At 30.4% G+C, this 16,695-nt stretch overlaps 1 protein-coding gene and 1 pseudogene across 6 annotated transcripts in view; one reads left to right on the top strand and one right to left on the bottom strand.

Annotated features, from left to right (window-relative positions):
* The window catches only part of Trpgamma (Transient receptor potential cation channel gamma), a 980,713-nt gene that overhangs the window by 377,949 nt on the left and 586,069 nt on the right, over window positions 1-16,695 (bottom strand). For all 6 annotated transcript variants that reach the window (XM_067052323.1, XM_067052322.1, XM_014426027.3 and 3 more), the window contains one exon: window positions 2,736-2,827. Coding sequence is in view for 4 of the 6 variants with exons in the window: in XM_014426027.3 (XP_014281513.1) it covers window positions 2,736-2,827 (92 nt within the window). In the remaining 2 variants the exon portion in view is untranslated. The remainder of the gene's footprint in view (window positions 1-2,735; window positions 2,828-16,695) is intronic.
* LOC106684438 (actin-related protein 2/3 complex subunit 4 pseudogene) lies at window positions 10,795-11,392 on the top strand (annotated as a pseudogene).

Raw genomic sequence — 16,695 nt, forward strand, 5'->3', positions numbered from 1 at the left:
TGGTTTTATTAGTAACAAAATAAGGAGCATTGAGGATTTTACGAAGGATTTTGGATTGTAAGGATTGGATACGAGAGGAATTCGAAGGTTTATTGGAGCCCCAAAGCTCAACTCCGTATGTCCAGATGGGCCTTATTATTGTCATGTAGATCAGTCTTTTGTAATGAGTTGGAAGTTTAGACCGTTAGTCTAGTAAGTGCTGTAGTAGTCAGAATCTGCGTGCAGTTTCCTGTCTTTTCAGTCTTCTGCGAGATTTCCAGGTTAGTCGTTTGTCAAGATGTAGTTCAAGATAACGAATCTGTTCTACAGGGGTAAGAGCCACATTATTAAAGTATACTGTAGGGCAGTCGGCAGGTTTACGACGAAGAATAAATGTGATTTGATGGGATTTATTTTTATCCTCCAATTTCAACACCATTCCTCGAGGATTGGGATATGGGACTGGACAGTCTAAGATGCAATCAAAGGGTTATTACTAACTGTGAGCACACATGTGTCATCAGTATACGTGGTAAGGATAGTGTTAGGAGTTGTTGGGATGTCAGCTATAAGACGGTGTAGAGGATGGGACCGAGGATACTACCTTGTGGAACACCAGCGGATTGAAAATAGAGGGATGAATAGGAACCATTGTGGTTTACTTGGAATAATCTATTAGGAAGAAAGGAACGGATGGTGAGAAAATATGTAGAAGGTAGGAATTTACGAAGTTTGTAAAGCAGTCCCGGGTGTCAGACTCGATCAAAAGCTTGTTCTACATCGAAAAAGACTCCCACGCAGTACATTCCGCGCTCCAAAGAAGACGAAACAACGTTCACTACACGATGACATTGCTGGATAGTGGAGTGGGATATTCGATATCTAAACTGGTGATCTGGGATTGTATGATTGGTATTTAGGATGGGGTAGGTGAAAATTAAATATGAATAATAAAAAGGTTGTAGACAATAATGAAAACGGATAAAAAGAAGATATATAAAATAAAGTACAAACTAAGAGATGGGAGAAAAGGGGATAAGATTAAAATCAAGAATATAGGAAGATAATAAAGAAGACAGAACACGTTCCTTTCAGACTTGAAGGTAGAGTGAACCGTTTGACTTTGGCAGGATATTAAAGCGAATAGTAGGGATTGACAGTAAAAATACGTTACATTTAAAATATTTTTGAAGTAAATGGTATAGAAAATACTAAAAATAGGCAAACATCAAATGATAATGTACATTATATGTGGGAAGAAATCATATATTAAAAAAAATTCACTTTCGGACTAAGTTGGAGTCTGAAAATTACTTTCTGTTATGGAAGCGAAGGCCGTGCGGGCAGGGGCGTTGGTCCCAGAGTGCACAGTTCGGATCGTTGTGGGTTCGATTCCCACCTTGTTTAGTATGCGGCGGCAATTCAGGTTTTCCAGTTTTACCAGGGGTTGGCAGAAAGGACCACTAGGCCAACTTGGCGGACTTGTTCCCCTACCAAATACCAGTACCAGAACCAGTACGTTTTCTGTCATGTTCATTATCATCCTCCTTTATTCTTATTCCCCTTTTTCTATCTCTTAGTTTGTTCTTTATTTCATATTTCTTCATTTTATCAGTTATTATATACGTTTGCATTATTGTCTATAAGTTTTTTATTATTCTTATTTACTTTTTAAGTTTCATTGTAAACCTTTTTAATTTTTCATCTACTTTGTTCATTTATGTTTACATCATTTAAATGTTTGTATCTTTTTTAGCCCTGATGAAGCCCTGGAACGTGGGGCGAAACGTTGGCTCAATAAAAATAGTTTCATCACTATTTGAGCTTTTATTTGACTGCACCCGGAGCATCTTTATTATTAGCACATTTATTTATTTTTTGGATTTGATAGATTTATTTATTGATAGATATTACAATCTGCCACGCAATTGTGGGCAATAGGTAATAGTGATGAATGATCTCATACATACTAAAATAAAAAAAAAAAAATAAAATAAAAAAAATAATAATAAAAAAAAAACTCTCCTAAAATATATACAAACAAAAGAATAGACAAGATGAACATAATCAAACTATCTGTATGAAAAATAAATAAATAAAATAACAAAATGATAAAATAATATATACAATATTTATACAATCGATCTGAGGATCCCTGAGCCCACTCTATCCCCCACGTGTGAGGGGTAGAGCTGAGCCCATAAGATCCCAGCGCATCCCTCTCGCCGCATCACTGGTAATGAGCCAGTAGAGGCTGAGCAAGTGCGCTAAAGCCGCAAACACTCAATCTGAGTGGAGAAGCACATTTATTAAAAAATAAATATGGGTTTATATTATTTTGTTTAATTGTTTCTTTATTATTGTCAAGAGTAGTTAAAATTTAAACCTATTGTTATTATAACGTCACTTTACGATAATAAGGTATAGTAAGAATTAAATTAGTAGTATTAATGCAGAAAATAACTACTTCTAAAAAGTACTACACAACTTACCTATATAATATTACGAGTACCTATATAATAGAATCATTCAATAAATTGAATAAGTGCTAGTTAACAAAATACATTCAAAATTTAAAGAAAAACTCTTAAAGCTAAAAAAAAAATCCATTGAAGCATTAGAAGAGTGTAGAGTGTAGTTAAATAAAGATTAATGTCATACTTGCCTAATAGGGTTAAAAGAAATATAAACTAAAATAAATGTTCAATAAATAATAAAAAATATAAATAATATGTATAATATAATACATTACATACCTTTACATTGCTAGGGATCTTGGGTTTGGGCGGCGGTTGTGGTGGGGGCGGGGGGCCCAAGCCCGCCTCCACGTCTTCTTCTTTCACATCTTCTGCAAATATAAATAAATAAATGAATAAATAGAAAAACAAGAATATATTTATATTATATTATACTAAACATATTTACAAAGACATTGAATATAATAACATAAACACTAAATATTTACAATCATTCTGTACAATTATTTACTTTGTGTCATTTTGTTTATATTTTATTTTTTGTATTCATTGGTTGTTTCTGGCCGAAACATTGAAACGATTAAATAAGTTACTTCAACTTATTTCTTTCTTATCTTATTCAACTTATCTTCGTTCATCCATCCACTCATTAAACACCAGTTCCCATCCGAATGATTTATATATGCAGCAAATCCTTCGTCATACGTGCAACCTCCTTCTGGAATTCTCTTCCCATCTCCATTCGCCAGTCCTCATCCATTCTCTCCTTTAAACAACACCTATTCCTTCATTTATTGAATAACCAAACCTCCACATCTTTGTAATCAAATAAATAGGCATGTATCGATTAACATTATAAACAGTAGGAAAGCCAATATACCAATGTAATTTCATTCTACTATCTGAAAATTTGTAAACGCTCGCCAGATAAAAATCTCACTATATGAACCATGTATTTATTCTTAGGGGACATATGTCCCAGAATAAAGTCATTTTTTCGTTTCATTCATTTCATTTGTGTTATGTTTTTACCGCACCTCCATCATCTCTCCGACTAAATATTTACATTTAATTTACTTAAAAATAAGAATAAACCATTTCATAATTACGTTCCATATTTCTTTATCTTTAGTGTATTTTTTATGATAATTAAATAAAGCTATTACTTTAAATTACCATTGCAAACTTCTCGATAATATCGATTGACTAGAAGTGCAACTTTATATAATCGATGTTTTAACATTTTTTTTTATTTTATTAAACATGGTTTTAATAATTTGATTAAACATGATGTATCAATGAAAGTCTGTTATATTCATATTTTAACATAGAGACTTACTTGGAATCCACACACAAGACTGAAACGACTAGAAACTGCTCGTAGATTCCGATTGCTACAACACTTACTTGACAAACGCTCTAAACTTCCCATTCACTACAAAAAATTAGTATACACTGCAATAATCAGACCAATTTGGACATATGGAATTGAGCTCTGGGGCTCCACCAAACCATCAAATTCTTCCCGCATCCAATCGTTACAATCCAAAATTCTACGTAAAATCCTTGATGCTCCTTATTACGTAACAAATAAACTCATTCATAAAGACCTTAACATCCCATTCGTTGCAGATTTGACCCAAACCAGAGATGCGTCTTTTTATTCCAAACTCCTTAACCATCCTAACCCATTAATTCTTAATCTTTCATCCTTAACAATCCCTGATAATCCTCCGTGGCGTCTGAAAAGAAGATGGCTACGAGACCTTCTAGTTTAAATTAATGTTTGAAGTACCACCGATGGGTGGTCTCTTCCCAAGATTTTCAAGTGTATATGAAACATACTACATATTTACTTATTGTATTATTTTGTACAGTTGAAAATTACAATAAATAAATAATTAAAAAAAAATATTTTAACATAGCATAAGAATCAAATTAAAAAATAAAATCTCTCTGAACTTTCTTTATTAGAAATAATCGACTATCTCTCATTGCTAGTTGTAAAAAGAAATGAATAAATATGAACTATGATAGAAATTAAATAAAGAAGAAAAGTGGGATTTTAAATAACTTGCTAAGACAGAATGCTAAATCCGAAAATGAAAAAAAAATCGATTAACAAGATTTAAAAAAAACTAAATATGTACCGCTACAACCCACGAAGTGTTAGGGATGCAGCACTGTGAAAGGAAGTACTGTGACTAGACCAACGGTTGTGCAAGGAGGTAATTTGGTCAGAATCACCCTCTTTAATACTTCCCCAACTAAGGGTAGCACTTACTGAGGAGTGGACCCCGACCCACAGGGATGTCTCACAGCTACGGTGGAACACAAAATAATTATTAGTAACAGCCTGATGCAAACCCGAGTACTAAGAGTTAATATTACAATGATTTACCACTGAGCTACCCTCTCTCAATTAATTCTTAATAATAATATAATATTCAATAAAAATCATTAAATATTTTAAATTATGTTTATTTAAAAAAAAATAGATAATAATAATAATATAAAAATAATTGAATATAAGATAATTATTGTTTTCCAAGGTTGTTAAGATAATATACAGATTTTACTTTTAGTTCCCTAGGTATATGTGAAATATATAGTAAGGGGAAGAAGTATTGTCATTCTGAATAAAATGCAACAGCTGTCCTGAAATATACAAGGATTAAATGAAATGAAAAAATAATTTTACTCTGGGTTTAAGTACTGACTATAATGTTAATCAATATATGGCTATTTATTTTATTACAGTGATACGAAGGTTTGGTTATGCAATAAGTGAAGGAATAGGTGTTAAATTATATTATTTCAAAATTTTTTGAGACAAGGTAATTATTTATTAAATAAAACCAAAAATTGTATCCAATACTGTCTCAACACTTTATTTCTCACAGCATACAGGCAAAAACCAACATAATTTTGATTTTGATAACACCATAATTTTACATAAAGAAAACAATTTATACAAAAGAAAAATACTTGAATCAATTTATATATCAGAGAACATCAATTATACAGTTAATTTTAAAACAGATACTAAGAATTTAAACCAACATTATACAGAGATTTTAAACAAAATAAATTTATAAAAATAATAGAGAAAATTGTTACTAGTTACAATTAAATTTAATAAAGGAAATTTGAGAATTAAAATAAACACCAAATTGAAACAAAAATCCAATTTAAAATAAAAAATATATTAATTTAAAACAAGGCGGACCTGTGTAAGTGGGAGGTTATAAATAGTTTGTTATATGGTGGTATATTTTATATTGTTGATAATTTTATAGAGAAAAATAAATGTTAATGGTTTTAAATTTTAAATAAATAGGTAACTAGACTTAAGCTTAGTAAGCTTATTAATAATAAATATAATTTTTTAATAATTGACTGTCGGAATAGGTTTTGAACTTAGAATAAAGAAAATGACCTGAGCAGAATAGCCTGCAATAGAAATTGTGAATTAATGTGAGGAGGAGTTTTGTATTGAAGGTATGTTATATTATATAGTGAATAATGATGTTGTAAATGTTTAAAAATGAAGATATAATATAAGCTGTTGAATATTTAGATGTCCTTGAAGATGGCTGAAATGGCCGAAACGTTGGACTAGTGTAGAAATAAAGTGTTGAGACAGTATTGGATACAATTTTTGGTTTTATTTAATAAGGAATAGGTGTTGTTTAAAGGAAAGAATGGATGAGGACTGATGAATGGAAATGGGAAGAGAATTCCAGAGGGAGGTTGCACGTATGACGAAGCATTTGCTGAAGAAGGCGGTTCTATAGGAGGGAATATATAAATCAATCGGTTGGGATCTGATTTTAATGAGTGGATGGATTAACGAAAAGTGAGGAGATCAAGGATACAGGTAGGTTTTTGATTTTAAGGACTTGTAATAGGAAAACACCAAGGAGGTATATATAGATTAATTTAATTTCATTTCAACAGTTGAAAAAATAACAGATATTTCACCCCTATTTTTGATTTTAATTAAAAAACGCTTTACTTTGAAACTGTGCGTCGTTACTTGTCCAAATGGATGAGTCGGCCAAAATAGTTAAGGGGAGGGGGAAAAATTGAGACTGGACAAAAGATAAAAAAAAAATTACTTGAATTTAAATAAATTAATTTAATTCGGAGCTCTATATCTTTTAAACTTACTACAGTACTAGATAATCTAATAGAATATGAATATTTAAAGTAAGTTACGTTCAGTAGTTTTTTAAGTAAGTTTTTTTTAAAAGCTATATTTCATGAGATACATACTGAAAATTAGTAATTAGTAAATTTATCATCGTCTCAGGAACTACGAGTCTATTAGCACTCATATTAAAGTTAATTTAATGCATTAAAATAGTTTATGACTTTTATCTTCGTAGTAGAATAGTAGGTTTATACATTGGAGAAACATCTAAAAATTAAAAACAACAATTGATCAACATAAGATCAATTGTAAAAATATAAAAAAAATCAACATTACAGCACTGGCATAACATAGTATTAAATATAAACATCAATTTGATTTCAATAATCCTGAAATATTAGATATAGTATATAAACCTTTCCAACCATCCTAATCCTTTGGTTCAAACCTTATCTAGTTCCACCCATCCCTACATCCCACCTAGAAGGTTGAAACTGCAGTGGCCAAGAGACTTATTAAAATAAAAATGGACAATTGGAGTTCTGGGAATGGTTAGATTCTCCACTCAAGTTGAGTGTTTGCGGCTTTAGCGCACTTGCTCAGCCTCCACTGGCTCATTACCAGTGATGCGGCGAGAGGGATGCGCTGGGATCTCTTGAGCTCTCCTCTACCCCTCACACGTGGGGGATAGAGTGCCTGAACCCACTCTACTCCTCAGGTCGATTGTGTAAATATTGTATATATTATGTTATCATTATGTTATTTTATTTATTTATTTTTCATACAGATAGTTTGATTATGTTCATCTTGTCTATTCTTTTGTTTGTATATATTTTAAGAGAGTTTTTTATTTATTTCTTTATTTTTTATTTTTTTATTTTAGTATGTATGAGATCATTCATCACTATTACCTATTGCCCACAAATGTGGCAGATTTTAATATCTATCAAAAAAAAAAAAAAGATATAGTAAGCATATTTTAGAATATTTTACTATTCTAAGTAAGAATAGAAAAATAATAGAATCAGTACATATTACTAAAAATATTGAAAAAGCGATTAATTATAAAACAGATACTAAAACTTTAGGCATACATTATATAGACATTATAAATAAATTAAAATTTTAGTTTTGTGTGTTTTTATACAATATGGATTTGTTTTAATCCTTGTATAAAAATTGTTTTTAAAAAATTGTTAAATTTAGTTAGATTGTTCATGTGGTAATGGATGTAGGAGATTATTGTTATAGTCTATATGGTTGTTATCATAATGAAAGATAACCTTCAGGAAGGTAATTATTCTCCTTGAAAAATGTATAATTGTTGATATTATAAAAAGTTTTTTATTTAATAATGGACAATTATATGTTTCAATGAAATGACAAATTAAGGAGTTATTTATACATTATATATAAAATAGTTAATCAGGTAAATAGTTTAATAATTAATGTGATATAGTAGTAATGTTGTAAGCATATGTTTAAATTTTATTGAATTTGTTTTATAGCAACCTGAAGATGGGGGGATAATCCCGAAACGTTGTTATATGTGAAATAATTATATTTAAACAAGGAAGATTGTGTTATTCACCAATTTCATATTAGTAGGAATAGACGTTATCATGATATTTACAAAAATAAATTTATTACTAGTTGTTCGGAGAAATAGTACATTGAAATAGCTTTAAGCTGAGTGATAATTGACTTTTTTACGTCCAGTAGTTCCTAAGAACTAGATTTTTATAGTAAATTCACTCATTTACTCTTCTTCAAGTAATTAACAAATATCCAATAGCACTCCAGTTATGGTAACAGTGTAAGGGTACAAAGTAACCTCCCTGATTTGTCTTTCTATTGTTAATGTTTCATTTGCTTTCCTCTCATTTGTGTTCAAATGTTTATGTCTACATTTAAATGAATAAAAACCTTTCTAAAGGTTGTATGCTGTGATTTGATTTATACCTACTCAATTCAAAAACAACTCCAATTAAAGCTAGTTTAATGTGCTATAATAGAGTTGATGACGTTTATCATAGAAGGAGTAGTTTTTATATGTGCATATTAAATTTTAACCCAACCACTAGAAATTAATATTTTACTAAAACATCGAGCTCCAGACCGATCGAAAACACTTGTAGATATCTGAACTGTAGTATGGTTTCTGAGATATGGATTAGCCACTAGACATTTACTAGCTAATGATTTTCCATTAAATTTGTTTTAAAATGTTATTTTTAAAAGCTATATCAGTAACTATTGAACGAAAAGACCTCTATCAGGGGTCATATTTTAGTAAATTTACTCTCTTCCTTAAATGGTGCTCTATTAGATTTTCTACTGCTGTTAGTAGTTTTAACGATATGCAGCCTCGAATGAAAAAATTTTTTTTTACACTTTTAAAACACCTGCGTTTTTTATTCCCCCTACCTATACTTGATAGACACATCAATTATACATTATTGTAGACTATTAATTATACATAGTTTTCATTACAGTGATGAAGACTTGGGGTGAAACATTTGACTTTTTGTAAATTATGAAGAAGTCCCTCCACTCTCTATAGAGAGCTGTCTGAAATTTATTGGGTTGTTCCTTTGTTCCAGCAGCTCCTGGAGAAGGCAAAGCGATTGCTCTTGTACTGCTGCTAACAGTCCGATAACTGGAAGACATCACGGAATCTATTATTGGTTTGATTATACAGTATAACCTGGTTAGCTGGGTTCTGGATATGTGAGGAACCTCTACTACAGATAATTATAATGATGACACGAAGATTTAGAATTGAAATAGCACTAATATTAAGGATTTTTAAACGAGTTATTTTATTTATTCTTAATTTAAAACAATTTTAGAAATTGACAACAATAAAAGAAATTTACAAAAATAATCTATTTAAAAATTAAAAAAAAAATTATGAGGTTATTATATTATTTTAAAGATGTGATAAGGGCAATTAGCCTGAAATTTTAAGATTTAAAAAAAAATGACATCAATATTGAAGGTGATATCCTGAGGGCCGAAACGTTAGAGAAATTTTATAGAATAAAAGTTGAGAGGAAAAAAAAATTATCAAAATTGTTTTAAATGAAGAATAAACTAAGCCACTCTCAAACAAGCATATATAAAAATAATTAATCTTATTTTATTTATTTATTTTTTTACTGATCAATATAACATTCTTGCCTATTGTATCATATATTTAATTTTTCAAATTAAGAAGAAAATGGTCAGGGTTGCGGTTAAAAGAGAAACAGAAATAGTTTACAACCATTTATTTTCTGACGATTCGCCCCACTTTGCAGGGCTTCATCAGGGCTGTTCAAGTTGATAAATTCAGAGACTTAATAGCTCCAAAGTTTCTGAGGCTATCTACTTGAAAAGCCCTGATGAATCTCTACAAAGTGGGACGAAACGTCAGAAAATAAATGGTTGTAAAACTATTTTCTTTTTTTAACGCACTCCTGACGAATGCTTCACCCTGAGTTTTGGTTATTATAATAAAAAATATGTATAATTACAGGTCAAATTTAACGAGTCTACGAGGTATAGATAGGGGAAATAAAAAATTATGGTGGTAACGTTAAAAATAAAAATCATTGGTGCATATAAACTACTAAAATCACTAGAAAACCTAATAGAACATCATTTAAAGTAGAACAAATTTACTAGAATATGGGCTGAAATATAGCTGTTTACATTCAGTATTTTTCGAGATACAATTTTTTTTTTAAAAAAAGCAATTTCTTATGAAATACATACTAAAAATCAGAAGTTAGTGAATTTCTAGTAGGAAATCAATATCTGGGGAATAATGAGACGAACTATGTCTATTAGCGCCAAATTAAATCTAGTTCAATGTGTTGTGAAGTTGTTTACGACACTTATATTTCAGGAGTAGTAGTTTCCAACATATTAGCTAAAATAAATTGATTTCTAGTTGTTTAAAATTATAGGGTCAATTATATAGATATATTAGTACACATACATAATTTGACTTTTTTCTTTACTATAAAATATAGTGTTATGCGTACACCACATTTTTCACTAAACAGTTATTTCACATTATATTAGTTATTTTAGAGTATATCAGTTATTTCTATTGATAGCAGTTATTTTTCGAAACCGGTTTCTTTTTTATCACTACTAAGCAGTATCCAGCGCAATTGTGCTAGTTGTGTGGTTGTTAGGTTAGTTCATGATTCACAATGTCAACTCTAAAACCTTATCTAACTGCTGTCAAGTGTACGCTCGAAGCCGCGATGTGTTTGGACAATTTCCCCTCACAGTACGTTGAAAGACACAATAAACCCGAAGTTGAAGTCAGGACCAGCAAGGAACTTTTGTTGACACCTGTTCCGATAAGTAGAAACGAAAGAGAAAAAGTCTTCATCGAAGGTTCCATTAACTCTGTTAGAATTAGTATTGCTGTAAAGCAAGTAGATGACATTGAAAATATTTTATGTAAAAAGTTTATGAGGTTTATGATGAGAAGATCTGAAAGTTTCGTTGTCTTAAGGCGCATTGCTATAGAAGGTTATGATATCAGTTTCCTTATCACTAACTTTCACACAGAGCAGATGTTCAAACATAAGTTGGTCGATTTTGTTTTGAATTTTATGGAAGAAATAGATAAGGAAATAAGTGAGATGAAGTTGGCTGTTAATACACGAGCGAGGACTTGTGCAGAGGAATTCCTTAAAAGATTTTAGTATAATTTTACTTATTATTTATATAAATGGCATTGTAGTCCTAATTTGGTACAGTTGATAATTGTTATGATTTTTTTATCTTTTGATTGTATTTAAGTTCTTGAAAATCTCAAATATTTATTGGTGATTTTAGTCAAAATATACGTATTTTTTTGTAGTTTCGTATTAAAAATGTAAAATATTAAATAAAATTTAAATTTAATGAATTTCTTATTATTATTCTTAAATTAAGAAAAAATTTGATTGTATACCTCACAATTTTTTTTAAAATAATTTATTTATAGTTATTTACAACTGATACATATATAGACATCACGTAAATTTGCTGTAGGTGGTATATTGACATGAACATGTGGAGAATCTATATATTGATAGAACTCCAAAAATATTTCTAGAGGAGAAAATCTCAAGGCCATCTTCTTTTCAGACGCCTAGAAACGAGTTGGTTTGGGTGGTTGGGAAGTTTATCATGGAAGGATTGGTATCTGGTTCTGGCCAAATCGGCAACATATGGGACATTCAGGTCTTTATGGATCATTTGATTTGTGACAAAGTAAGGAGAATTAAGGACAGGATTCGAGTGGAATTCAATGGTTTAGTGGAGCCCCAAAGCTCAATCCTGTATGTCCAGAAAGGCCTTATAATATTCATGTGGATCAGTCTTTTGTAATGGACTTTAAAACGTTTGTCCAGTAAATGTAGTAATAGTCGGAATCGACGAGCAGTTTCCTGTCTTTTCAGTCTTGTACTTCACAATTTAACTAGTAATAAATTAAATATTTTATTAAGGATATAAGTGGAAAATATTTAAAAAAAAAAAATTAAAATCGGTAGCACTACAACCCATAAGGGTCATGGGTTCAGTACTTTGTAAGGAAGTATTCTTACTAGACCAACGGTTGTGCAAGGTGGTGATTTTCTGGAGAATTTCTACAATTTTCTGCCCAGATTCGAACTCGGGTCCTTTGAGTTAGTAGCCACGCGCCTTACCCCGGGGCTGCCCACGCTCATTTTTATCGTATAGAGATTTTATTTATTTACTTTTATTTTTATCATATTTTTTTTCTTTTTATTTTTATTATGAATGTCTTCAATTAGCAATATTACATATAGCCCTTGTTTGTGGCAATTATAATAATAAATGAATGGAATATGGTCCGGGTGCGGTAAAAAAAAACTCAAATAGTAGATAATTATACTATTTTAAAAATTTACTATTATAGTATAATTATTTACTATTTGAGTTTTTTTTTTTACCGCACCCGGACCATATTCCTTTCATCTATACACACGGTCAATCAATAATCTTCCAATTATAATAATACTTAATAATAAATAAATAAAGTAACTGAACCATATACTATGTAATACTTTTCTCTTTCTTCTTTTATTATAAATGCATTTACATGTAATTGTCAAAGCCTTAGTAAGTTTATTATAGTTTATGTATTATTCTCTTGAATCTAACATAGCGTTAAAATTGTAACTAAACATATTATTATAAAATTAATTTAAATAGGATTAAACTAAGATTTAGTAATGTTAAATAAAACTTTAATAAGGTGCCTGAAAACTAGCTTGTTATTTCCGGCAGTGGGCATCTGCACTGGCCGATGTTTATGTCTTCTCGGGCGGAGCTAAACAAGAGAGGAACAACTGACCACACCGTGTTCCCAGGGCTCTACAACTTCTGTATTCAGGAGGGGGGCAATATGCACAAATAGAAACAGTTGTTAACTAATTTATACATTTGTCTTGTCTTGTACATTTCGAAGAGTAATTTTGTAATTAAATGAAAAATAGTTTTTTATTCTGTTATATAAGTCACTTCGAACAATTACAAAGGTAATTTTAATTTCACAATAACATATACTGGCGAAAAAACAGTGAGGCCACACTTAATTATCTTGCATTAAACTTTATTTAAATAATTTTAAACATGCAACTTTTTAGGATCTTTGGCTATCCATCTGGTTTTTGGCTTCCCACCTTGGGCCTGTTTCATAATAAAATACATACTAATACTATTAGTCTTGTTGATTTATCTTAACTCAATTACACTGACTTGTACAGTAGTAACTTGTACTTTAGTATTTTTTTATTCCTGTAATATCTCTAATAGTCATCCCTATCATGAAAAAAATAAGTATTAGTATAATTAACACGTTGTTTCTATACTTCTATTTTGAACTAATACTATTAGCTTTCATTATGAAACAGGGCCCTCTTGCATATATGGTATTCATGGTCCTAGTACAAGAGCCGGGAAGAAAAAAGGGCATTTATTTCACCCCAAATTTTTTTATTACTTTATTGAAAACTATGTATAACTACTAGTCAAAATTGATGAGTCTGCCAAGTATAGGTAGGGGGAATAAAAAATGGCGGCTGTTTCAAAACCTTAAAAAAACATTAATTTTTCATTCGGAGCTCTATATCTTAAAAACTACCAACAACACTATAAAACCTAATAGCACATTATTTAAAGAAAAGTAAATTTGCTGAAATATTAGCTCTACAAGAGCTATTTACGTCAAATAGTTCTCGAGATATAGCTTTTTAAAAAGCAAGATTTCTTAAAAATCTAGTGAAAGATTAGTAGTTACTTAATTTATTTCGAGAATTCTATATCTAAGGAACTATGTGACGTACAGATGTCTGTTAACACTCAAATTAAAGCTAGTTTAATGGACTATAAAGAGGTTTATGGACTTTACTTTCGTAGGAATAGTAGTATTCATGATATTTGCTTAAATAAATTGATTTATAGTTGTTCGGACAATAAGTTTGATTTATGAAAAACTTTATTTCAGAAACCATTGGACGTACAGATGTATGCTAAAACTCAAATTAAAGCTAGTTAAATTTACTACAAAATAGTTAATTATGTTTATCTTTGTAGGAGTTGTTGTTTTTATAATATTAGACAAAATAAACTCACCAAATGTTAATTTCTAGTTGTTCGTATAAAATGTTGGATATTTGAAAAAGTATATCTCTAGATCCATAAGCCGCACATATAATAAAGGAAATTTAACTTACTATAAAGTAGTTTATGACACTTATCTTCGTAGGGGTAGTAGTTTTTATGATATTCACGTATGAATATGAATTTGGAAAATGAAAATTTGTCCGAACAACTATAAATCAATTTATTTTAGCAAATTTCATGTAAACTATTACTCCTATGAAGATAAATATCATAAACTACTTTATAGCTCATTAAACTAGCTCTAATTTGAATGCTAATAGACATATGTACGTCAAATGGTTTTTGAGATATAACTACTGATCTTTCAGTACGTCCCATACAACATTTTTATAAAATGTTGTTTTTTAAAAAGCTATATCTCAAAAACAATTTAACGTAAATAACTCTATTAGGGCTCATATTTTAGAAAATTTACTCTACTTTTAGTAGTTTTAGTTCTTTTAGGTTTTCTTGTGTTGTTCCTAATTTTTAAGATATAGAGAATGAAAAATTAGTATTTTTTTATCGTTTTGAAACAGCCGCCATTTTTTATTCCCCCAACTTATACTTGGCAGGCTCATCAATTTTGACTATTAATTATACATAGTTTTCATTAAAGTAATAAAAAATTGGGGTGAGATAACTGCCTTTTTTCTCCTCTTGGGCTCTTGTACTAACTGGTCTTTGCAAGAAGTTCACCGTTAGATAATCTTCTCCACTTGTTAAGGTTTATCATATCTATTACCAATAATTATCTTAAACTATCATAATCAACATTAATTATCATATTGTATAATATAATAGCATATTCTGTACTAGAAAAAAAATTAAACTTGGTTACATCAATTTTAAGGCATGATATTGAAAATATGATATTATTTTTGAGGGACAAAATATTACAATAAAAAAGAGGAATGTTTTTGTCTCCTTAATTAAAAAAATATTATACAATATAATATGTTTATAAACTAAAATATTTTATGTTATTTCTACTAAGTATTTATAATTACTGCTTAAAATATACAAGACAAGACAAATGTATAAATTTGTTAACATCTGTTTCTTTTCTGTTATGTGTATTGTCTTCTCGAGAATATAGAAATTGTACAGTCTATCTGGCTGGCAACATGATGTTTTGTTAGTTTGTTAGTTTTTAAAGGGCGTTTAACAGCCTGGTCAGCAACGCCCGTTGGTTGTTGGCTTTGGTAAGGCCTAGTTGTTTTAGTCATAGCTTTGGTATGGTGTATTGATCCATTATAATTAAATTTGTGGCAATTATAATTTGTTTAATAATCGTTACGATATTGGAAAGGATGGTGAAAAGCAGATAACTGACTGTTCTAATTTTAAAAATAAGGCAAGTAAAATAGATAATTATAATAATTAAAGGCTGGTTATTAAGTTAGTCTGATGGATGAATTTAATGACTTTTACAATTACAGATTCGTCGTTTCTCAACGCCATTGGAACATTTGTTGGTAACCCTAACTGGTTCAGAGTTGATGTGTAGTGACGACATTTTTCAAAAATGTGTTTGACGGTCAGATTGCTATTACATTTTGAACATTTTGGAGGTGCCTCTCCTGTTATGAGATGGATGTGTGTCAGTCGGGTATGTCCTATTCTGAGTCGGGTGATCACTACCTCTTCACGGCGTCTACTTCGGGTTGATGTAATCCAGGGCTTCACATCTTTCTTGATAGATTTCAACTTACTGGGTGGACTTTCATCCCACATTGCCTGCCATCTTTTATTAATAGATTCCTTTAAAGGGTGAGCAAGTTCCTTTGCAGTTAAGATTGCTGCAGGTCTACCTGGGAGGACTAGCGCTTCTCTAGGCCATCTCATTTCCCGTTAGCAATATGATGTTTTAAAAATATACTTTGAAATGCTGTCTTCTTTTTACGGTTTAGAACAAACCGTTTTCGATAAAAGCAAAGATCGATTTTTCTTTTTAGTATCTCTTCTTGAGAGAAGTTATGAATAATGTTATTCATTTTGCAATCTTCCTTTACTTATTTATTTCGTTGTATTATTCAAAACCCTCTTGAACGGTATATAGAGGAGAAAGGAGCCTCAGATAAACTTTCATCTTCAGATGAGATGAATAAAAGATCTAGGTCATAAATATTCCGATTCGTTAAAGGCGTTACTTAAAGGTGCGTGGTTCTTGAAGGCTTAGCTCCGATAGAACTCGATATTGATTGTGCATAAAATCGATTTAAAATTAACATAACCAATCCTAACACTATCCTCACCACGTATGCTGATGACACATGTGTGCTCGCTGTTAATAATAACCCATTAATTCTTGGAGAAGTTTGTCGGGGGTGCGGTCAGCAAAGAACAACATAAATAAACAAAACCATATTTATTTATTTTATGCCGACGTTTCGACCTGAG

The sequence above is a fragment of the Halyomorpha halys genome, unplaced genomic scaffold (genome assembly GCF_000696795.3).
Source record: "Halyomorpha halys isolate HHAL.00 unplaced genomic scaffold, Hhal_1.1 Scaffold3.1, whole genome shotgun sequence".
NCBI lineage: Eukaryota > Metazoa > Arthropoda > Insecta > Hemiptera > Pentatomidae > Halyomorpha > Halyomorpha halys.